Source organism: Giraffa tippelskirchi, chromosome 2 (genome assembly GCF_054371585.1).
Source record: "Giraffa tippelskirchi isolate mGirTip1 chromosome 2, T2T-mGirTip1v1.2.pri, whole genome shotgun sequence".
Classification (NCBI taxonomy): Eukaryota; Metazoa; Chordata; class Mammalia; order Artiodactyla; family Giraffidae; genus Giraffa; species Giraffa tippelskirchi.
In genome coordinates, this window is record NC_137276.1 from 167,381,267 (window position 1) to 167,406,106 (window position 24,840).

A 24,840-nucleotide genomic window follows, 5' to 3' on the forward strand; every position below is an offset into this window, starting at 1 on the left:
CCTGTTCCGCTCTCCAGTGGCTGACTGGGGCCAGTATCCTTGCCTCCCTCCTCACCCGCCTGCCCCAAGGTCTCTCCTGGGCAGACATGACTGAGGAGTGGGGCTCTCCACCCCTCAGGAGAGGACACAGAAGGAGGGAGGATACGGCATCCACCTGTTAGGCTCCACAGAAATAACCTACACCACCAAACAATCGGTTTAATTTTATTTCAAAATTGTACAAAACGGCCATATGCGGCTATAAAAAACTTCGTCTTCAGAACATGTGGAAATTCAGAAAGAACAACAAAACAGGTATCGTTCACAGTGTAATGGAAAAGCTTTCTCTGAGGCAGAAATTACAACTCTTCCTTCTTCTTTCCTAGTCTCTCATGGTCTCCCTCCCGGAGCGTTCGGATAAAATTGGTAAATCCCAGCTCCTGTAGGGAAGGGGGAGAGAAGGACCTGTAACTCCATGAGGATGTTATGCCCTCCCCTTATGCCCCTTCCCTGACCCTCCACGTGCTCACACTTCTGGACACAGGGAGGCGGCTGAGGGCGTGGCCGGGCCCATGTGGGGAGCATCGGTTTGACTATGGAGAAGCCCTGAAAAGTGGGTGAGGGAATTCTCCCGCACCCTGGAACCCTGGAATTCTCCTCTGCCCCCACCCTGCTCTTGGGCCAGGACTTGTATGAAAACCTCTTGGGATTCCCTTCCAGCCAGGCCGGAGCCTCGCCTTCTTGGCTCTGAGCGTCGCAGCTGACTGTGCTATCTGGGAAGCCCCCTCAGTGGCTGTTTCCCAGCCCCTCAGCAGACAGAGCTCAGGGCAGTGCCTCCCCACGACTCACCGTCGGATTGGTGTCATACTTCTCCACAAACTTCCCATAGTGGTAGTAGTGGAAAGTGGGGTAGGCCTTGACGGCCTCCTGCTGACACAAGTCCTTGTTCTTCTCTTTGACGCAGTCAATAGCGGCACAGGCAATCTGCATGGCCCAAGAAGGGGAGGGTCAGCATGGGGGTCTCCAATCTGAGAGCTGAGGCCTGGACCCTCTGCGTGCAGGCTGCACCCGAGGCCCAGATCCTGTGATTTCTGAGCTCCTCCCCAACAGCAGGGACACACTGAACCAAAGCACCCCCAGTCCCACGCTCCACTGAGGCCAACAGCACTTGCTTTCAATTCCCCAGGCAGATAGGTGAGGAATGCCCTCAGACTACCCTTTAAAATCAAGAGTACAATGTAAAGGAAATTATGACTTGAAAGCATCTGTAAACACTACAGGTTTGTGATACTTTCTGTGAGGCACTGTGGGACTCATTCATTCATCAACTAATATTTCCTGAACATCTTTTTGGGGAGGCAGTGTAGTACCAAGGTTAAGAACAAGAGCTTCGAAGTCAAATTTCCCATGTGTAAGTCTTGGCTTGGCTGAATATTGACACTTACGGGAAATCACTTAGCATCTTCATGCCTCAACATCCTCATCTGTAAAATGGAGATAGTATCAATACCTGGGCTATCAGGACATCCTGAAGACTGAGTGAGATAAGTCAAGGGAGGTGAAGAGGTCAGTACACGTTAGCTGCTGTTAGAGGCACTCCTACTGGCCCCGGACACTGGCTCTGTCCGCAACAGGAGCTCAGAATCTGGTCAGGGAGCTGGGTAAAGAGGCAAATCCAAGGCATGATAGGAGGTATGTGGAGGTGCTTCAGGGTGCCAGGATGGCCTTGCAAAGGGGTTCAGAAGCACTCTGCAAAGTTTTCCCCCTGGGCAGAGGACTGATGGAGGAGGAGAAGCAGATTCCATCCTGGGGAACACATTCCAGAACCTGGGACAGAGTTCAACATGACTAAAGCAAAAAGGTTTTGGCCAGAAAGAGATTCCTAAATTGGCTGCTGGCCTCTTCTTGCCCATCTAAAAAATTCCACATGCTGGGCAGTTTTTCCTTATTTATTGCTCTTTCCCAGTAAGAGGGTATAAAGCAGACATGGGGAACTTTTCTCCTGTTGAGGGTCACAGAGCAGGGAGGGAGAGGACAGGGTTGATTAACAGCAAGAGCAATCCAAAAGCGTTACAGAAGAGGGGTGGCATTGATGAAGCCAAGCCTGCTCTGGATGCTACGAGGACAGTGGTGATCTTGACAAAGTCAGCCATCGAGCGACTGACACTCTTACTACAGGAAGGCAGTACAGACACATAACAAGCGAGATCACTGTAGGGTCCAAAGGATGCCCTGAAGGAACTAAGGAGGTGCTTGGATAGACTGTGGCCAGAGGAGCTGCTTTCACCAGGACGGCCAAGGAGGCCTTTCCAAGGAGCTAACCTTTGATCTGAGCCATCAGTAATAAGGCAGCCAGTGGCATGAAGGCCTGAGGGAGGAGCACCCAGCTAGGACCAGCCCATGCCGGGATCCGCGAGAGGAATGGGCGTGGCACCTTGAGGGCCAGAACCCACTCAGGAGCCCACACAGAACGACGACTGTGCTGGAGGTTTAAAACTGCTGAACAGCCATGACTCATGGGGCTCTCTGGCTGCTGGTTATTCACATTTGGATAGAGGTCCCCTTTCCAGGCAGGAGAGCCCTGCAGGGCACCAACAGTCATGCTTATTTACCTGTGCCCAGGTGAGCAGGGCTGACAGGCAGTGAAGAGTGAGCCTTGCATTCTGGTTACCAGGCACTTGTCCCCCACTTGCCCACCCTCAAGCCCCCTTCTACATCCTCGGCTACAAAGCATTCTATACGATGAGACCTCTTAGAGCAGAGTCTGTGAACACTGCACACAATCGCTATTTGATTCTCAGTCCTCTTCCGTTTGGCCCACAGAAAATTAAAAAAAAAAAAAAAAAAGAATCTGACTTAGTTGCCAACCTAGAAAAAGAGCCCAAAGATTTTTATATAAAGTTTGGCTTTCCAGCTTTTCTTTAAAAGCCAAATCTGAGGGCACTTGCCCTGCATTCCCACAGGCAATATGTGGCTAGGAAAGTGGGGTAGCTGTCTCCTTCAGGCAGGGACACTTGCTGTCTGTCTGTGTCCACATGTATCAGCAGGCTTCTGAGAATTCCAACTCGTCCTCTAAAGTTCTTCCTAATTTATTTAGCAATGTGAGGCAGAGACTCCTCTGGCCGTCTTCAGGGTTCCGTTTCTCTGGGCAGGTGCTGAGCGGCTGGCCCCGTGGGAACCGTGCACCAGGGCAGCCTTCGTCTAGGGGCCGTCGCTCCCCTGCTCGGCTGTGAAAGTGTTTAATAAGCTTTGCTCCAGGCCGCTGCTCTCCCTGCATCTGATTTAAATTATGAATTTAATTTGTATACATTCCCTGGAGCTGTGGGAAATGTGGTGTATGGTTTTATAAATTGACTAAATAAAAAATGGGCACTTATTCTGAATCCTCTAATATAGCTGCCAGTCACCTATATGAAGTGCTTCTTCCGGCTGCAAAGGCTCCTCAGCTCTCAGTCTCTATAGCAGAAGGGGAGACAAGCATGGGCCCTCTACAAGAAGTGGCTTAGACTCTCTGGAAAAAGGGCAGCAAATAAACCTCTCCATATCTATCCCAATTTCACCTGAGTGCTGCCCCCCTTACACCCACTCAAGATTTGCACCAACTCACCCACAGCACTGAACATACACTAACTTCTAGATTTGTTCCACGGCAGGTGGCTGTCAGCGTCCTGCAATGCCCTGTCTGTCCAGCACTTGCCAATGGCACCTGCAACTCTTGGCTGAAGGGAGCTAGAAATGAGGCCCATGATGGAGAGGCTTGAGGACACCTTGCCTGGCTTCCTCGACCTCCGAGGGGGAAGACTCTGTCCCTGCTGAGGTCTCCAGGGACTAAGCCTAGTTAGCCATGCAATGATTTGCTCATTAACACACCTGCTCTGGCTTCCCTTCCTCCATCCCCTCAACTGCTCCCCAAGACCACCTCCCCAGAAATTCCCTGCATGGGAGTCCAGGCCCCGAGTCCACTTCTGGGAGACCTCTGACCACGCCTATACATTCGGTTCTCATGCTGCCCCTTTCTATCTGCTGGCTTTGGGCGAGTCATTTAACCTCACTGAGACTCAATCTCCTCATCTGTAAAATGAGAGAGTAATAATACCGAGGTGACTAAACTACTGTGAGGACAACGTAACAAAAGGCTTTAGAAGTAATATCAGCAGAAGAGGAGGAGGACTTAGGAACTATCAAACATGTTACCCAGTTCCTTTATCCAAGTCAACATCTACAGAGATTTCAGGTGTCAAGACTGTGGGGGATTCAAGGGCAAATGAGGTCCCTGCCCTCAGGGAGCTCTCCCTTCTATGAACTCGAGGGACGATACACAACACACACCACACAGCCAGAGCTACCCTAGCTTCACCAGCCAATCACAGAGGGGCTCCCGCTGCTCCAGGGCCTGCTCCCAGGATGACCTTGCACCTGGCCGGGAGCTGTGCTGCTGTCCCCCCACCCCCACCCCCGGGCTGGGACACTTTGCTGAGCAGTGAGAGACAGGCCCCACTTTGCCAGTCCAGTGGTCAGCCTTCCACTTGAGATCCTCGTCCTCACGGCTACCTCCAGAAAGCCTCCTGTTTCAACACTAACAGTGTGCAGCCCTTTCTCCCCTCAGCATGTCAACTGCTAAAGTCCCCAGTAACCTCCTGGGATGGGGAGGCTCCCCAGTTAAAATATGAGCTGCCTCATGTGGCTTTATTGATTCAGTAAAATAAATCTCTGCAGGAGCTAATATTGACTTTGGCTATGAAAATGGAAGTGAACAACCAACTGCATATTGATTGGGGAAGGAACGGGGACAAGCTTCTGGGTGGAAACAAAAAATGCAATTCTGGCTCACAGGTGGCAGCATGGGGTGTCAGGAAGAATTGGGAGTCAGGAGACCCACTTCTGGCTGTCAGTGACACACTGGGTGTCCCTGGGCAAGAGACACAGCTCCTCCTTTCTTGGCCTTCATCCCTCAGGAGGAGGAGAGGGCTGGACAGGCCAGCGGTCCCTAAACACCAGCCTGTGGTCAGCACAAATACCTGGAGCCATCCCCTCGAGGCTCTGATCTGATAGTTCTAGGATGGTACCCAATCATCACGGCACCAGTGCCCCTGGCTGAAAACAGGATGCTTCCTGCTGCTACTGAGAGCCGTCTCCAGAAACGCTGGCCTGCCAGCTGCCTGGGACAGAGATGTTAAGTGTGTTCCTGAAAATGAGTGAGGGTGATGCCTGGCTTGGAAGGAGAGACAAGGAATAACAGGGGGAATAACTCTAGGAAAAGGTCAGCAACATTACTGGCCCAAGTTAAGATAATTAAGCAAAGGCATATCGGTATCTCAGAGAAGGGGGGGTCACCATGGAAACGAGACCCCTATGCATCAGCAGGTGGGATGGAGAAGAGAAGGAATAGCCCTCGGCTGCCAATGGCGGGCACAGCCAGCCTGGTCTCATGAGGACTGGTGTGATCCCCTCACGGGCCCTGGAGACCTGAGCAGCCAAGGGGCGGGGAGCCCCCACACTGGTCACCCTCCTGTGTGCCCAGGGCACCAAGTGTTCTGGGTAAAGAATGATGGGAGCTGTGCGGAGAGACTGCCAGTCCAGCTCTGGTCCTGGGGAGTAAAGGCCTCCCTGCACCAAGCCACGCCCAGCCCTGCAGGGATGAGCAGCCTGGGCTGTGCTGGAGTGGCTAGACTGGGAGCAGTCACCCCGCTCAGGTCGAGGGTGGCAGAAGTGGGTGGAGGGGTGAGGGAGACAGAAGACAAAGCACCTCCCTGCCGTGCCCCTCAATGCAAGCCAAGTGGCAGGGAGAGGATATAAGTGTTTCTGGTCCTTATATTCCCTCTTGATGGCAAAGGGTGTCTCAAGGGCACAGGCAGGGCTCGCAGGTGACCATGGGACTTCCTAAATTCAGGGAAGGTGTCTGGAGCCTGAGTCCTCCCACATGTGCCTGGCTTCCTCTGACTCACTGTTCCTATACAGCTCTCACCACCCCATCACCGCCACCATGGGGCCAATGCAAGGCGATCTCAGCATCTGTATCCCACTTGCCCCAGCTGCGCCTGACAATTCCACCTGGAAAAACAAGGCACTTTGGATTTGGGTGTGTGTGAGAGTGTTTGGGGGGCATTTCAGGGGACAAGTTCCTATGATGGGAGTCCCAGGCTCGGAAGAGTCTTTGAGACCATCTAAACCAGCACTGCAACTTTAGAAGAAGGAAACGTGAGACCTGGAGAGTCTTACAGCTCATGCAGTTCAGCAGCAGCCCAGATGCACCAGCCTGAGTTCTGGGGTCTTCTTGCTGCCATATACCCCCTCAGCCTCGGAGTCTGCCTGGTCTGTTGGAGCTGCCTGGGGCCCCCTCCCTGTCCTCTAAGCCGATCTGCAGCTCTAGCTTGTTAATTTTCTGCTTCATCAGTCAGCAGCTGCAGGAGCCTTTCACTTAGGCGGGATGAGGCTCCGTTCCCACGGCCTTGCTCTCCTCCACCTTGGCCGCCTCCAGTTGACTTTTGTGGGATATTTTTATTTGTACTTTTAATTACACAAGTAGTGCATGACTACAAATCCTACCATAAAAAGATGTGAGCATTAAAAAAGAATGAACAAATGACCCCTTTACCACCCCCTCCTTCAAGTAAGGGCTGTAACGGTTCAGTGTATCCCTTTCAGTCGATTTTGCAGCATAAATGCAGCCAGCTCTATCCTGCCTTCTGAAAAGGATGTCCTGGTTGCCAGAAATCCCTATGTCTCAGCAGAAGCTGCTTGGGGAGGGCAACCTGAACAGAAGGGAGGAAGGTGTGGGCACTGGTGCTAGTGGGAAGCTGGAGGCGGGACAAGAGATGAAGAGGAAAGGTGTCCTTACCTTTCGGTCATCTTTGAAGGCATCAGCAGTGGCAGTAAAGTGTGGAATGACCTTCTTACAGTGCGGGCACCCTGTGTGAGGGGGGAGGAGAGAGCGTTGCACATGGAGTGGGGCCAGAGGTCAGGAGCCCTGCCTGGAACCTCCAGAGAGGCCTTTCCAGGAGTTTCTCTCCTCCCAACAGACTTCGGGGTTCATCTGACTCCCACCCACTGCACACCCACTGTCAGGGTTCAGGTATCAACCCCACCACTCGGACTCTCCACTGTGCATCTGCACAAGGGCTCTGCAGGAGGCCTGTGCCAGCGTGGGGCTCACTCTTGCCTGGAACCTCCCACCCCACACCCACCCCCCAAGGCTGGGGGTGGGGGACACAGACACTGTGGTCTTGCTCTGCAAGTTCGTTGCATGGAGGGCTGCCCTCAGGGCTCAGAAGAGCCTGATCCAGGGTGCAGCGGGAGCTGCAGGCTTAGAAGAGAAGGACATGTGCTCTGGCTTCTCAGAACCTGTTATGAAGCTCCTTCCTGTGCTCCAGTGACAGTGGCAGAGCTCTCCATTTCACGACTGAAAAGGTGCATGTGGGAAAGTGGAGGGTGGGAGCAAGCACTCTGCCTGACTCGGGCAGCTCATGCATTGCTGTCAATTCCCACATTCCTCCCAGCCCCCGCCCCCAAACTGAGGACCCCTGGTTGTCATGCTGTCCTTCCACTCCTGCCCTAGAGTCTGCCTGAACTCTGGATCCAGGAATGGGAGCTTCGAGGTCAGGCTAAGAGGACAAGCTGCCGGAGTCCCTGCTGCTTCTCAGGGCCTAGGTTCCCGACCCGGGGATGAGGACCATAGCTCCAGAGGCCCTGGATGGGACAGTGGCATGTGTGCTGTCCTGAGCCCCTCCGGGTCCAGTGACAGGTCCCCAGCATGGGACCCACCTGCGTGCGGCCACCTACTCCTGTCTCGGCAAGCCTGGGGCACCGTCCTCCAGGAAGGAAGCCCAAGAAACTGCAGGCTGCTCTGGCCTAAACCCGCTTTCCTGGCCTTCCCCTCAGCTTTGGTCCATCAAAACCCAAACCCACCTCTCCCCACCGCTCTCCAGACACTGAACCCAACTGCCAAGAGAACAGAATTGCTTTGAGGGAAGGAGTTCCCTGACTGTGGTAATTAATTCTGATCAAATCGCAGGTGGGAGAGGCCAGATGCCCCCTGGGGAGCCCTGGTTCCAGCCAACTTCTTGACCAATAGTCAGACCAGGCCTTGAGCCCTCCCATGGCCTTGGGGAAGCTGAGACAGAGAACAGAGACAGCCTGGCCCACCTGCTCTCTCTCTTTTTAAAATAAGGTAAAAATGACTGGCATTTCAAAGGGTTTTGTGAAACCAAATTAAGGCAGAGCTACAACTTTAATCTGAATTTAGCACCTGAGCTGGTTCCTGAGCTGGGCGAGACCACCCACATGGCCTGGCTAGTGGAGTGGCCAGCTGGCCCCAGAGCAGCATGGATGGTGGTGATGGGAGGCAGCTTAAGGGGATTTTCCCAACGTCCATCATGGGAGTAGAGAAGAGAGCTGGGCTGGTTACAGTTACACCAGAACTGAGACTAAGTACCGAGCACAGCCTAACTCACTGTAGATGCCAATGGCAATTATAAGAACACAGTACTAATTTGACCCAATAGAGGGAAGAATGGCTCAAATTCATGCAAATATCAGTAATACAAAGGAATGACGGTATAGAGCTTTCAAAACATTTAAAGAGCACAATATGCTGGTCGAGAGTTCGTCAAAGTGTGCCCTACAGTACCTAGAGGTCCCCTGTGAGTGGCACGTGAATGCCCACTAAGACATCAGGCTGGCTGGAAATAAGCTACTCCCTTCCCCCAAATCTGGTATCAGGACTAATTTCTCCTTTTTAACTTCTCTGCTTACTGAAAGCATAAAGGTCACTGTCAGTTTAGTGCAAATTCCTGCTACCATCAATTTAAAGCATCCAGGTCTCAGATTAATGGCCTTCTGCTACATCTCATTTTCTCATTATCCAAAAGAAAGAGCATGGCAGATGAATAACTAGAGGGGAGGTTGTTTTAGAAAGGTCATGAAGATGTTCCCCAGATATGTCAGGTGGGCCAGAAGAGGCATGATTTTTTAATATGGGCTCTTTAAAAAGGCACCACCTCTGTGTCGCAGGAAACTAAAGCAGCCTCCCAGAGTGAGGAGACAGGAACAAAGACCAAGGACAGGACAGAAAATTCCAATTCCAACTCAGCCAAGCTAGCCTAAGAGGGGCAGTCACCATGACCAGACCATTCAGAGCAAACAGAGGGGCTTGGAACAGGAGAGAACAACGAAACAGCACGAGAAAGAGCTGTGTAGAAACTAGGGACGGAGGATGTGGGGGGTGGTGGGATGTGGGGGGTGGTGGGATATGGGGGGACAGGCCAAATGGGTGTTTGTTTTTTACTGTACACCTACCTTTATCAGGTATGTGACCTTTCTGCAGTATTTAGATTCTTTATATACAAATTAAGTATATGTTACAGTCCATGGGGTAGCAAAGAGTCAGACACGACTGAGTGACTAACCTTTTACTTCACTTCACTATATACTACCTATAGGATAAATAAGAATATATTATTTTATTGCTATTTTATTGCCAAGAAAAAGAAATGAAAAAAGGCAAATGGTTGTCTGAGGAGGCCTTACAAATAGCTGAGAAAAGAAGAGCAGGAAAAGGCAAAGGAGAAAAGGAAAGATATACCCATTCGAACGCAGAGTTCCAGAGAATAGCAAGTAGAGATAAGAAAGCCTTCCTCAGTGATCAGTGCAAAGAAATAGAGGAAAACAATAGAATGGGAAAGACTAGAGATCTCTTCAAGAAAATTAGAGATACCAAGGTAACATTTCATGCAAAGATGGGCTCAAAAAGGACAGAAATGGTATGGACCTAACAGAAGCAGAAGATATTAAGAAGAGGTGGCAAGAATACACAGAGAACTATACAAAAAAGATCTTCCTGACCCAGAGAACCATGATAGTATGATCACCCACCTAGAGCCAGACATCCTGGAATGCGGGCCTTAGAAAGCATCACTACAAACAAAACTAGGGGAGGTGATGGAATTCCAGCTGAGCTATCTCAAATCCTAAAAGATGATGCTGTTAAAGTGCTGCATTCAATATGTCAGCAAATCTGGAAAACTCAGCAGTGGCCACAGGACTGGAAAAGGTCAGTTTTCATTCCAATCCCAAAGAAAGGCAAAGACAAAGAATGTTCAAACTACTGCACAACTGCACTCATCTCACACACTAGCAAAGTAATGCTCAAAATTCTCCAAGCCAGGCTTCAACTGCACGTGAACCGTGAACTTCCAGATGTTCAAGCTGGATTTAGAAAAGGCAGAGGAACCAGAGATCAAATTGCAAACATCTGCTGGATCATCAAAAAAACAAGAGAGTTCCAGAAAAACATCTACTTCTGCTTTATTGATTATCCCAAAGCTTTTGACTCTGTAGATCACAACAAACTGTGGAAAATTCTTCAGGAAATGGAAATACCAGACCACCTGACCTGCCTCCTGAGAAATCTGTATGCAGGTCAAGAAGCAACAGTTAGAAATGGACATGGAATAACAGACTGGTTCCAAATCAGGAAAGAAGTACGTCAAGGCTGTATATTGTCACCCTGCTTATTTAACTTATATGCAGAGTACATCATGAGAAATGCTGGGCTGGATGAAGCACAAGCTGGAACCAAGACTGCCAGGAGAAATATCAATAACCTCAGATACGCAGATGATACTACCCTTATGGCAGAAAGCGAAGAAGAACTAGAGAGCCTCTTGATGAAAGTGAAAGAGGAAAGTAAAAAAGCTGGCTTAAAACTCAACATTCAAAAAATGAAGATCATGGCATCTGGTCCCATCACTTCATGACAAATAGATGGGGAAACAATGGAAACAGTGACAGACTTTATTTTCTTGGGCTCCAAAATCACTGCAGATGGTGACTGCAGCCATGAAATTAAAAGATGCTTGTAAAAAAAAAAAAAAAAAAAAGATGCTTGCTTCTTAGAAGAAAAGCTATGACCAACCTAGACAGCATATTAAAAAAGCAGAGACATTACTTTGCCAACAAAGATCCGTCTAGTCAAAGTTATGGTTTTTCCAGTAGTCATGTATGGATGTGAGAGCTGGACTGTGAAGAAAGCTGAGCACCAAAGAATTGATGCTTTTCAACTGTGGTGTTGGAGAAGACTCTTGAGAGTCCCTTGGACTGCAAGGAGATCAAACCAGTCCATCCTAAATGAAATCAGTTCTGAATATTCATGGGAAGGACTGATGCTCAAGCTGAAACTCCAATATTTTGGCCACCTGATGCGAAGAGCTGACTCATTTGAAAAGACCCTGATGCTGGCAGAGATTGAAGGCAGGAGGAGAAGGGGACAACAGAGGATAAGATGGTTGGATGGCATCACTAACTTGATGGACATGAGTTGGAGCAAGCTCTGGTAGTTGGTGGTGGACAGGGAAACCTGGCGTGCTATACAGTCCATTTGGTCGCAGAGTCGGACACGACTGAGCAACTGAACTGAACTGATTTTATTGCTGAAAACACTTTTAAAGATTTTTTTCCATTAGGTAGGCCCCTCCCTCCCCGCCCCTGTCCAATGATGAACACACGTCTCAGAGCCTGGAGCAGAGCTCAGGGCAGGACATGGCAGCAAGGGAGATGGGAAGACTCCAGACACCAAGCCCTCTGCCAGCAGCTGAGTCACTCGGCAACAGGCCCTGCATAGACCACATTTAGTTATTTCTTATTGGGATGGACTGTGAGACTTTCGAGGTGGGCAGGGGCCAGGCCTCTTTCCCGGGTATCCTGGGTCCCAAACATGAAGCACACAGCTGTTACTTTAAGGAGGTCATTAGCACCCCAGCAGTGTAGGTGTCCCCACTGAGGTCTGGGGGGAAGGGGAGAGAATTTGGGGAAAGTACTCAGTCTGGACTCTCTCAAGTCCACCTCGTGGCTGCTCAAAGACTCTTTCTGCAGCCAGGTTCTCATCAGGCGCTGGGAAGTAACTACCCTCTGAATCGGGATTGCGACTAAGAGAGGGTATCAGTCCAGGTCACGGGAAGGGCTCCGTCACTAACTTGCTGCCAAGCCTCAAGCAAGTCAGGCATCTCCTGGTCTCAGTGCTGCACCCCCAACTCTGCCTGGAAGGAAGATAGCTTCTTAAGATCCACACAGTCTTCTGGACTTACTCTCCAGAAGGAGGAGGACAGGAGGAAGCTCTGTAAGGAACTGAAAGAGCCCAAGGCCCATTTGCAGAAGAAAAGCCACAACCCGAGGAAGCGTCAGCCACAGGAGGGCGGGGTCGGAGGCTGGGCCAGGAGGCACCTGCCCAGGACAGGGAGAGCTGAGCAGACTTTCCTCACTGGAGAGGAAGGAACAGGAGGCTAGGACTAGACTGAGCCACCTGCTTCTCTGTAGAGCGCAGCTTTGTTATCCCCATTCTGTTACACTAAGCTATAACCTGGGGGAGAAAGGGCAGAGCAAGAAATTCAAGAGCCTTTCCCTTTACAAATCAGTGAACAACTTTAAAATGGGAACACACAAAATTTGAGATCACAAACATCTACATCAGCAGACACGTCATTCCCTCAACTTAAGCTTTGATTAAAGTGGGGATCCAGGTGGGGAGCTCTGAGCGAATGTGACTGAACTTCCACCACAGCTTCAACCCCATGGCTTCAGAGCCACTCAGGAAGGTCAGGGAGAGGAGGCTGGGATGGCGGTGCTCAGGAAGACAGGAACACAGAGGCCTAATGAGGTGGGCTGAATTCCCAGGTATGAAATGCCAGGGTTCAAAGGTGAAGTCAATGGCTGGAGGGATGGAGGGAGCCAGAGAGGGGAAAGTCCAGGGACATGAGGGGCTGAGTAATCATTTATACAAAGCAGGTCCCAGGCACAGACAGAAGCAGAGGGCTTTAGGACTGTTGTGAGACTAGAACCCAACCGAGCGGGCCCTGGATTCTGAAGGACCTCAGCCAGGAATGAAACTAGAGCCCTGCTCATAGCGGAAATGCCCAGAGTTGGCTTTCGGCTGCCCAGGTCCCTAGGGGATCTTCTCACCCCATCCTTCACCCCTCAGCGAGAGCCCCAGCGACTTACATGGGGCGTAGAACATGACCAAGGCGTGCTTCTTCCGCTTCAGGGTCTCCCGAAAGCTGTCCCCGGCCAGATGCAACACGCTGGTCTGCTGCTCTTCCCAGGCAGGGTCTGGGGGTGGGGGGGACTCGGGGCTAAAGGAATCGGAGTGAAGGGGAGACAGTCATTGAGAGAAGTGCTTCCACCACCCGCCCAAACCCCAATCACTCAGGGGAGCATGTAAGAGAAAATCACTTTGCATCCTTTCCAAAACTGAATTTAAATCCTCAGTTTAAACAGAAAGAAAAGTGACCTATCTACAAAGATTCCCTCCAAGGAGCCTCTTAAGAAGCCATTTTGTGAGGGTATGAAGGACCTGAGCCTGCTTTGGGGACAAGGAGCCTCTCCAGTCATCTCCTCGCCCTGGGGAGAACCCCAGCACCTGGGCTCCCTCTTTCCCTCCCTCCTGCCTCTTCTGGTACCCTAAGCACTCCATGATCTTCTGCTCCCAAGCCTTTGTTCTGGTGGAGAGAGCATGGGCTAAAGAGTGAGGTGGGTCTGCGTTCAAATCCTGATTACCGATCACCTGCGTGACCTTAGGTTACGTTACCAAACTCTTCTGAGCTTCCATTTTCCTTTGTGTTAAATGAGTACAATGATACCTACTTCCTGGGATCCTTAAGAAGAGCAGAGACAGAGTATGTAAAGCACCTAGTCGGTCAAGCAACTAACAGTTGCTAAGAGCCTGTAAGCACTTATAAAGGACAGGCATTTGATAAAGGTTCACAATTTTTCAGTCTACTTCTGTCCACTGGTTCCCCCCACTCTGCCTCACAGAAGTATAGATCTCCAGGGTCTTTTAAAGCCCTTTCTACCCTTGACCCCCTTCCTACAATCACGCTTCACTCTCCCTTCTCTGAGAAGTGGCTCTGGGGAGTGGTCCAGAACCCATGCTGCCACATCCACTCCCTGCCTGCACTTCCTTCTTCTCCTGGTGCCACACGGCTCCTGCCCGGCAGACCTCAGGCCTCGTACCCAGTGAGGGCAGCATAGTACAGTGCCAGCTGCCCCAAGTTCACGTTCATCTTTTGAAAGCCCTCCTTCCAGGCACCTGCAGAGACCCCACCCACCTTCCCCAAAGCCCCTTCTCTTCTGGTTCCATCTCCATACTCCTGCAATTCTCAAAAGGTTTCATCCATCTGCGTGGCTTCCATAACCCCCTAGGCTGAGGATAACTAGAGCCCTGACCTCTCATCCAAGCCCATTTCCAGGTGTTTTCCCAGTATTTCCACCTGGAGGTCCAACTGTCACCCCAATCCCAACAAGATTTAGAACTCTTCCCCTTCCTCCACACCTCCCAAAACAGTTTTCTTCCCCAACTTCTTCATTTGGTTAATGGCACCCCTGCTCTTGTGACCAAGACTGGCCCCACCCAGCCTTCCTGTCTTACTCTGTTCTTTGCCCTCCAGATCGCCTCATACACCCTGGGTTCCTCAGCTGACACCACCCACCAACTGTCTGCTCTGCTCTGTCCCAGAATCCTGCCTCCCTGGGCTGGTCTGCTGGTGGGCACATCTTAGTCACCTGATTGGGTCACTCGTGCACAAGCCTGGAGGCACCATCAGCCTCACCCGACACCATGTGCTCACACTCTTGCTGGTGGCCTCAGCTCCCCATCATCTCAAAGCATCTGCTGTTAAATTATGCTCTGCCTGGTGGGTTCCTTTTGAGCTCCCAAAGAACCACAATTTGTCCCAAGGAAAGGTACTTCACCTCTCTGAACCAAGGAAATAGGGATAGGCCTCGGTAGGATCTGAGTACAAAATGGGGCAAGTTATACAAGCATGCTGCCAAGGCTGGGAGTTTCTAGCACTCAGGTGGTGGCACCATCAGTCACAGCACCACATGAGAACTGGCATCAGTAACAAACACAGCTTCCTCTGAGTATTTCCACACACCATGCACAATAATCCAATTTAATTCTCTGAACAAGCCTATGGGAAAAGTATTGTCTCCACTTTACAGACGGGAAACTGGGGCTTAGCAGGGTCAAGTAAATGGCTCAGGGTCATGATCTGAGTGCAGGGTTCTCAGACTCTGAAGCCCATGCTCTTACCCTAGTGCTTTTCAGGTGGTGACTAGGACAGAAGGACAGAGACCTTCCATGCTCGTTATCTGTGCCCAGTCCTCTGGACCAAGGATTGGCAGTGATCAACCCTCTGGTTCTCCCAGCTCTCTAACCACAGTGCAAGCACCAGGGACCTCATCTGAGCCCCCGCCCTGCTCAGTCCTTCCCAGGGAACCAGCCCTGGCAGCAGAGCGAGGCCAGAGAGGTAGGTGTGAAGAGCAACCTGCCTCCTGCACCAGAGGACCAGTGGAGAGGGTGTCTCATTCCTCTTGGAGATGAACCACTGCTCCCTCTGGTCCTAAGACAAGGCCTGGCTACTCTTAGCCTCCACCCCTAGTGATCAGCAGGAGACTGGAGGGGCTGAGACCAGGACCTGGCCAGTCCACTCACCTCTTGCCAGGAGCCTCTCCTGAACCGAGTGGTAACTTTGCTCCCGTTCCATAAGCTGGTGTTTCTCAAAACCCCATCACTGATTGTTTCATGCACATTTTCCAAATCAAAGGTTCAGAATCTGCACTTCAATAAGCACCTCAACACCGGGTAATGTTTACGCACATCCAAGTTTGAGGACCAATGTCTTGACAAAGTAACTGCCCCTGGATGCTGCTATTTTGCACAGTTCTTGCGTCTCTGTGTGACTCTCGAGTCTTGGTTCTCAAACGGGCATCATTATGCCACATACCAGGGGCCTCTGCAAAGGCTGTAGAGTGTCTTCTTTGACTTTACCTTTCCCTCAGTGCAGGAATGGGGCAGTATTCTCAAATATTCAAGTTATGTGTGGGTGTGTGTCTAGGGGGAGGGGTGAGGACAGGAGAAAGCACTTGTGTGGTGGCCCAGTTAGTCCCCTCACAGGAGGGGGAAAGGCTAACAACTGCAGGTTCCAAAGTCCTTGAATGAGTAATTGCAAGGCTCCTCGTGATGTTTTTTGGACTTGCAGGCTGCCATGGAGTGAACTGTGTCTCCTACCCCAAATTCTTATGCTGAAGTCCTAATTCCAAGTACCCTAGAATGGGACTGTATGTGGAGAGAGGGTCTTTAGAGAGGTAAGTTAAAATGAGGTCATTCGGGTAGACCCTAACCTGATTTCACTGGTATCCTTTAAAGAAGAGGAGATCAGGACACAGCCGGGGGAAGACCATGTGAAGACACAGGGAGATGGCCACAGAGAGGCCTCAGAGAAAGCAATCCCCCCTGACATCTTATCTGGTCTCTAGAATTGTAAAAAAAAAAAAGCAAAAAAGAAAAAAATTAACTCCTGCTGTTAAGCCACCCGGCCTGTGGTCCTGGCAGTGGCAGCCCTCACAAACTAATACCCAGGCAGAGGGAGCTCTTCAACCCTTTCTTTTCAACCCCAAACCACCATGGGCTGCCGCATGGACGCTACTGAAGGCCCAGAATTGGGCCCCTGGAGTCCAGCTCCGGATATGAAGAGCTGTGTTTCCTTTGCCCACTCACAGGGAATGGAAAAAAGTGTGTATGATGAAACCTGGGGCTAGCACACTGGGTAAGGGTGTCCTAATAAAGAAACAGATGGCTTCCTGCAGCTGATGCCACCACACCTAGAAAGGTTACTGTGACCTGCTGGATGAGGACACGGGGTCAGCACACCTGAGGTGGCCTTAGGATTGGGAAGCCCTATCTGTCTTGGCTCCCAGGCCCTGAGCCAAGGCCAGTGGCTCCTAAGTTTACTTCATCTCCTCAAAGTCCTGTCCAGTGGCCAACAGCCAGGGACCAGCATGTGCTATCGAGACCATCAGACTCACTTTCGCATCCATTCAATGAAGCTCTTCTTTGTTCTGAGCGCAGGCACGGCATACTTCTCTCCATTCTTAAAATATTTGAGTGTAGGAAACTCGGAGATGTGGAATCGTTCTGCCAGGGCCTTGTTGACGGTGGCATCGACAGCTGCAAGGACACCAGAGCTCTGGGACGGGGGAGAGGCCAACCATGCATGACAGCCTCAGACGCGGTGCTGGCAGAAGAGGAGCCCGGACGCCAGCCCCAGCCCACCCTGGGCCTGTCAGAACCTCGTGGGGCGGGAACTCCATTTATCCCAGGAACAATTGGACACTGACATGTCCACCAATCTCATTTGTGGCCTGAGATGAAGTCTTTTTATCGCCCCCATCAACCAGGTGGAGTAGACTGCGGCTGATCCCAATAGGCAAGGTACCACAGAAAAAGAACCATGGGGCTTCATCCCAGAGCCCATGACCTTGGCAGAAGTCACCTGATGGGTACCTCCAGGTACATTCCTCTGAACCAGACCCCACAGTCTCTGTGCACTGCTCCACCCCTGGTAGGAGCCCCACCTACTTGACTAAGACACATCTACTCGGGGACACAGAAGTCCTGCAGGGCTCCATGGAGCTGGGGAGCTGCTGCAGAGCTTGCAGGGGAAAGTTGTCCTAATGGTTCACATGACTGAATGATATGAATTTAGTAGAGAGCAATGGGGGAGGTAAAGGAAAGAAAGCTTACGTCTCCTTCTCCATGGAGGACTTCTGCTGCATTCTCAAACTCTGGTTTCATTTTCTTACAATGTCCACACCCTGTGGGAAGAAATCAAGAGAAACCATCCCCATGGCACAGAGGCTCCAAGGATGTCCCCTGCCTCTGGAAGACAGCTGGGTCCTAGTACTAGATACGAGGGGTACCCAGGAGAAAAGAAATAACAGTAGCAGCTCGGAGAAAAGAAAGCTGTCACCTGATCCACTGGGGGTGGGAGGGGCACAGGAGGCAAAAATGAATCAATTACATCAACAATACTGGTGATATGCATATAGGTCCCAAGTGCCAGGCACTGCTCTAGGTGACTGTATCTGCATGACAGCCCTACAAGGTCTGAACTATGTTATTTCCATTTTACAGATGAGAAAACTGAGGCACTGAGAGGGTGGATGACTGCCCAAGGTTACATACACAGCCACAGGTCACAGAGCTGGGCTGAAAACCCAAGCAATCTAGCTGGAGGCCATGGCCACCAGCAGCGAGTGCTTCCTAGCACCATGCAAGCAGAAGTGAACTGGGCCTTGAACTAAGAATAAGGATTAACAAAAACAAGAGCAAGGGAAAAAAATCAAGTTCTGACTGTCCCCACAAGGGAGATGGTATGATATGACAAGCACTTGTCATTTCCAAACAAATGGCATTTTCTTGGGATAGACTGCTTTGCTTTGCCCTCTCCTTACAACCACTTGAATGCAATAATATGTCACAAATAATAACATTTGATACATTAAAAAGGAAGCATCACCTACTTTGTGTAGGTGATGATAGGACACTTTTAAATTGCTTTCATTTTAGCAGAAAGAGTATTTTCTAGCATCTAGGCAGTAGGGGCTATGAGGCCGGTAGGACCAGACTGGTTCAGGCTGGAGACCACCCTCAAGGGAAACCTGGCTGGGGTGGGGACACACAGACGAGGCTAAGAGGATGCAGGGACGTGACCTGGCCTTCTTGTGGTGTGCGCTACTGCTTGGGAGCTTAGAGCACCATGATTCTACTACTGATTATTGGGGAAAAGAAAGACAGATACTTGGAGAACCAAGCAACATGCTGTTACTAAAAAATCAATAGGTCAATAAAGAATCAAAGAGGCTATCAGAAAATACCGAAACATGGAAACACAACTTTCCAAAATCTATGGGATGCAGAAAAGCAGTTCTAAGACTAAGTTTATAACGATAAAGGGGAACTTTAAGAAACAAGAAAAATCTCAAATAAACAACCTAATCTATCATCTACAGGAATTAGAAAAAGAAGAACAAGCAAATTCAAAGGTCAGTTGAATGAAGGAAATAACAAAGATCAGAGAGGAAATAAATAAGACAAAGACCAAGAAAACAATACAAAAGATCAATGAAACCAAGAGTTGGCTTTTTTAAAAAGATAAACAAAATTAATAAACCTTAGCCAGGCTCACTAACGAAAAATGAGGACTCAAATAAATGAAAGAGAAGAAATAACAACCAATTATCAGAGATATGAAAAAATCTACTACGGTTATACACAAAATTGGACAACCTAGAAAAAAATGAACAAATTTCTAGAAACATAATCTTTGAAGACCGAATCAAGAAGAAATAGGCAATCTGAACATACTGATCACTACTAGTGAAGTTGAATTCATAATAAAAAAAAAAAAACTTTCAGTAAACAAAAGTCCAGGACCAGATAGCTCCACAGGGTAATTCTACCAAACATATAAAGAAGAGCTAATATCTATTCTTCTCAAACTAGCTCCTCAAAACGGAAGAGAATGGAACACTCCCAAATTCATTCTACAAAGCCACCATCACCCTGATACTGATACCAGGTAAAAGCACTACAAACAAACTACAAACTAATTTTCTGATGAATATAGATGTAATATACTCTCTATAAAATATTAGCAAACCAAATTCAACAATATATATAAAGAATCATATAGTATGATCAAGTAGGATTTATTACAGGGATGAAAGGATGGTTTAATATCAGCAAATGAATCAATGTGATACAACATATTAACAAAAAGACCATGTCAATAGATGCAGAAAAAGCATCTGACAAAATTCAATGTACATTCTTGATAAAAACTCTCATCAAAGCTGGCACAGAGGGAACACAGCTCAACAAAATAAACGCCATTCATGACAAACTCACAAACTCACTCAGTGGTGAAATGCTGAAAGCTTTTCCTCTAAAATCAGGAACAAGACAAAGATGTCTACTCTCACCACTTTTATTCAACATGGTCCTAGCCATAGCAATCAGACAAGTAAAAGAAAGAAAAAGCATTCAAATTGGAAAGGAAATAAAATCGTCACTATTTACATATGACATGAAACTACATATAGAAAACCCTAATGTCTCTACCAAAAAACTATTAGAATAAATGAGTTCAGTAAAGTTGTAGGATATAAACTGAGTACACAGAAATATGTTGTTGTCTTTAATAACAAACTATCAGAAAGAGTAAGCAAGAAAACAATCCTGTTTAAAAATTGTATTGAAAAGAATAAAATATCTAGGAATAAACTTAAGGAGGTGAAAGATCTATATTCTGAAACAATAAAACAGTGATGGAAAATTGAAGATGATACACAGAGATGGAAAGGTAACCTATGTTTGTGGATTAGAAGAATTAATTAATTAATTATTAAAATGTCCATACTACCCAAAGCAATCTACAGATTTAATACAATCCCTATCAAAATATCTATGACATTTTTCACAGAATTAGAATAAATAATCCTAAAATTTCTATGGAACCCCAAGAGACCCTGAATTGCCAAAGTAATCTTGAGAAAAAAGAACAAAGCAGCTGGAGATTTCCCATTCCCTGACTTCAAACAACACTACAAAACTGCAGTAATCAAAACACTATGGTAGTGAAACAAAAACTGAGGTCAATGGAACAGAACAGAGATCCCAGAAATAAACCCACTTATGATCAATTAATCTAACCTATGACAAAGGAGGCAAATTTATGCAAAGAAAAAACGATAGTCTCTTCAATAAGTGGTGCAGGGAAAACTGAATAGCTAAACGTTAAAGAATAAAGTTAAAACATTTTATCACACCATATGTGAAAGAAAACTCAAAACAGAGTCAAGACTTAAATATAAAACCTCTAGAACACAGGTGGAACACTGACAAATTGTAGCAAAATTTGTTTGGATTTGTCTCTTAAGGCAAAAGAAACAAAAGCAAAAATAATCAAACGGGACCTAATTAAACATAAAAGCTTTGTATAGCAAAGTAAACCACTGACAAAATGAAAAGACAACCTACTGAATGGAAGAAAATATTTATAAATGATATGACTGATAAGGGGTTAATATACAAAACATAAACAGCTCATATAACTCAAAATCAAAAACAAACAACCTGAGTAAAAGTGGGCAAAAGACGTGAACAGACATTTTCCCAAAGACATTGCTAATCATTAGAGAAATGCAAATCAAAACCACAATGAAATATCACCTCACAGCTTTCAGAATGGCTCTCAGCGAAAAAGTCCACAAACAACGAAAGTTGGCAAGGAAGTAGGGAAAAGGGAACCTTGGTACACCATTGGTGAGAATATAAATTGATGCATTCACTATGGACACTACCCTTATGGCAGAAAGTGAAGAAGAACTAAAGAGCCTCTTGATGAAAGTGAAAGAGGAGAGTGAAAAAGTTGGCTTAAAGCTCAACATTCAGAAAACTAAGATCATGGCATCTGGTCCCATCACTTCATGGGAAATAGATAGGGAAACAGTGGAAACAGTGTCAGACTTTATTTTTTGGGGCTCCAAAATCACTGCTGATGGTGATTGCAGCCATGAAATTAAAAGACGCTTACTCCTTAGAAGGAAGGTTATGACCAACCTAGATAGCATATTTAAAAGCAGAGACATTACTTTGCCAACAAAGGTCTGTCTAGTCAAGGCTATGGTTTTTCCAGTGGTCATGTATGGATGTGAGAGCTGGACGATGAAGAAGGCTGAGCACCGAAGAACTGCTGCTTTTGAACTGTGGTGTTGGAGAAGACTTTTGAGAGTCCCTTGGACTGCAAGGAGATCCAACAAGTCCATCCTAAAGGAGATCAGTCCTGGGTGTCCATTGGAAGGACTGATGTTGAAGCTGAAACTCCAATACTTTGGCCACCTCATGCGAAGAGTTGACTCACTGGAAAAGACCCTGATACTGGGAAGGATTGGGGGCAGGAGGAGAAGGGGACGACAGAGGATGAGATGGTTGGATGGCATCACTGACTCGATGGACATGGGTTTGGGTAAACTCCGGGAGTTGGTGATGGACAGGGAGGCCTGGCGTGCTGCGATTCATGGGGTCGCAAAGAGTCGGACACGACTGAGCGACTGAACTGAACTGATTCACTATAGAAAACAGTATGGAGGTTCCTCAAAAAATTAAAAACAGAACCATCAAATGGCCCAGAAATTCCACTCCTGGGTATATATTTTGAAGGAAAAACAAAAAAAACCCACTAATTTGAAAGGATACATGCACCCCAATGCCCACAGCAGCGTTATTTACAACTGCCGAGATATGGAGGCAACCAAAGGTCCATGAACAGATAAATGGATAAAGAAGATGCAGTACATGTATACAATGGTATATTATCTCAGCATAAAAATAATAAAATTCTGCCATTTGTAACAATGTGTATAGACATAGAGGGTACTATGCTTAGTGAAGTCAGACAGAGAAAGACAAATACTCTATATTAATTACTTATATGTGGAATCTAAACAATAAAAGAAGCAAATGTATATAACAAAACAGAAACAGACTCACAGACAGCACAAATTAGAGGTTACCAGCAGGGAGAGGAAGGGGAAAAGGGGCAAGATAAGGGTATGGGATGTAAAGATACAAACTACCATGTATAAAATAAGCAACAAGGATAGAGCACAGGGAAGTATAGCTATTGTTTTGTAAAAGCTTTAAATGGAGTACAATCTATAAAAATATTGAGTCACTATGTTGCATACCTGAAACTAATACTAATCAACTACACTTTAATTTAAAAAAAAAAAAGAATTGGGAAAAAAAAAGAAAGGAAGGCACACACCAGTATTATCAGAGGAGCCCTCTCACACACACTCCCTTCTCCCTAGAAGCCACTGGGCCATGTAAACAGCTTTACTGCCTCCATCTGAGCACTTTAGCTAGGACAAAAGTTCCCCTCTCCTTCAAGGTCATTCCTGCAGAGCTCAGCTCCACGTGGCATTGAGACACACGTTCAATTTCTGTCTGTTCCAACTTCCTCGGTCTATGCTCACTTTGTTCCTCCTGGGGACAGGGGCCCCACAGTATCTACCCTTACTGCAACCCCCCAAATACAAATATACACATACACACACATACACACACACATAACAGAAAATGCAGGCCAGTGTTGTCAAGCCCTCCTCTGGAGAGAGTGCTCTGGGGAAGGCATGAGATGACTCGATGGATGAAACTCACTGATGGAATCTAGGCTGGGGAGTAGCCACAATTCTCAGCCGCACTAACATATTGGTCCTTCTCAAATGGGCCCAAGGAATAAGTCCCTGTGGGTTCATGGTCTGACTAGAGCCCACTTGGGACCCCAGTGAACCATATAGGTATCAAAGTCATCACAATATTAAAATACAAGAACATTATTTTCCAGAGCTGAACATTTAGCATGATCAGAACCCATTTGCACTTTATAAACAACTGAGCTACAAAAGTATCTTTCGTTTTGATTTGGTAAACTTTGATTGGAACTGAAAATGTGATTTCCCCACAGAAACAATCTTACACACAGATTCTATGTAGAGCCTCAACCACGACCACAAAAGCCCATTTAACAGGATGTTCCTGAAGCATGCAGAGCACAGCATTATTTCTGTCTAAAGCATGCAGCCCATGGTCCAGCTCCGGACTCCCCCACGGGCCTCTCCCTGTAGGCAGCAGCCGCCCACAACAGCCAAATAGAGAGCATCCTCCTCCAGTACGGGTGGACTCTGGGCTTTTTTGGGTCACTGACATTCATGAGAATTTAATGAAAGCTTCTCTCTCACCCCTCCCATACTGATGCAAATATAGCCTATATTTATGAATAACTTCAGAGGGCTCTGAATGTCCTGACTAGCTCACAGACCCCTGGTCTTACAAGAGGCCAAGACAAGGAAGGGCTGACTCCGAGGCAGTCACTCTCCCGTAGTGATGGGGGTAGAAGAACAAGGAGCTGTGTACATAGGTGTTAGATTGAGGTTCCCTTCCACGCGGATCTCCATGTCTGGAGTAACTCAGATATTCTAAGGAGGATTCTAGTGACTTAACATGAAATACATTGACTTACATTTTTTTTTTTGATCAGACTAAAATGAAGGAATAAATCGCTCTTTAGGGTTTACAGTCAGGAGGGTCTACAACTCTTAGAGAAATCCGCAGGCCTGCCTCCAGGCTGAGAACTCCTTGCACCCTGCCCCGAAGTGACCATCCCCTCTCCCCCACTACCTGCAGCTCCCAGGCTGACTTCCCCCGGGGTGAAGGGGGCTCACCTTGCATGAAAAGACATAGAGAAAAAGAAGCTCAGAGGCTCTCCCCCTGCTGTGGGGTCTGACACCCAAGAGTTCTCTCTGCCTTGTAGTAAGTAGTGAGTGGCCTGAGCAGAGCCACTCAACCCAGCAGAGCAGAAGGAAAGAGGCCTGGGCAAGCCTCAGGAGACCCGGGCTTCCGGCTCCAAGTGGCCTCCATGGCAGGCAGGAGGGGCAGAAGGGGATGCTCCCCTGACCACCCTCTCCTCCACCAGGATAAGAATGTGATGTCAGGCAAGTGCCAGCAGGGCCCATGTTCAAGGTGGGCAGTGGGACTGCGTGAGAGCGAGGGCAAAGAAGACAAAAAAGACAAAGTCACTCACAGAAAATCATTCTTTCTTTCCAAAATGTACCAGTCAATGAGGCAGGACCCCTGAAGATGAGCGAGTTCACCTTCATACTTTTGACAGACTCAGTCCTTTGATGCTACTGCTCCCTGGGGAAGCAAACGGACTTCACATCACCTGCCAGCCTCTATCAGCGGCGGGCTGGAGATGGACTCCTGAGATGGAGAACTAGCTCACAGGGAAGAGGAGCTGTCATCGACCCGTGAGGCCTGCCCTAGACACGGGAGGGGCCGCTGGAGGACACGCGGAGGTGACAGATTCTGTGGTGTGCACACACGGCTCTCCTGAACCTCCAGCCCCATCTGTAGGACTCTACCAAGTAATAAAAAGGGCTCACTGTCTCTGCATTGGCCTTCCA

The 24,840-nt window shown here is 48.2% G+C and overlaps 1 protein-coding gene across 2 annotated transcripts in view; it reads right to left on the reverse strand.

Annotated features, from left to right (window-relative positions):
- Nucleotides 1–188: 188 nt before the first annotated feature.
- PDIA5 (protein disulfide isomerase family A member 5) overlaps nt 189–24,840 on the reverse strand; it is a 92,579-nt gene continuing 67,927 nt past the window's right edge. For both annotated transcript variants that reach the window (XM_081538008.1, XM_081538009.1), the window contains 6 exons: nt 17,555–17,625; nt 16,837–16,997; nt 12,970–13,100; nt 6,818–6,888; nt 829–963; nt 189–419 (listed from right to left, as the gene is read on the reverse strand). In XM_081538008.1, the coding sequence (XP_081394134.1) occupies nt 339–419; nt 829–963; nt 6,818–6,888; nt 12,970–13,100; nt 16,837–16,997; nt 17,555–17,625 (650 nt within the window). In that variant the 3' untranslated portion in view covers nt 189–338. The remainder of the gene's footprint in view (nt 420–828; nt 964–6,817; nt 6,889–12,969; nt 13,101–16,836; nt 16,998–17,554; nt 17,626–24,840) is intronic.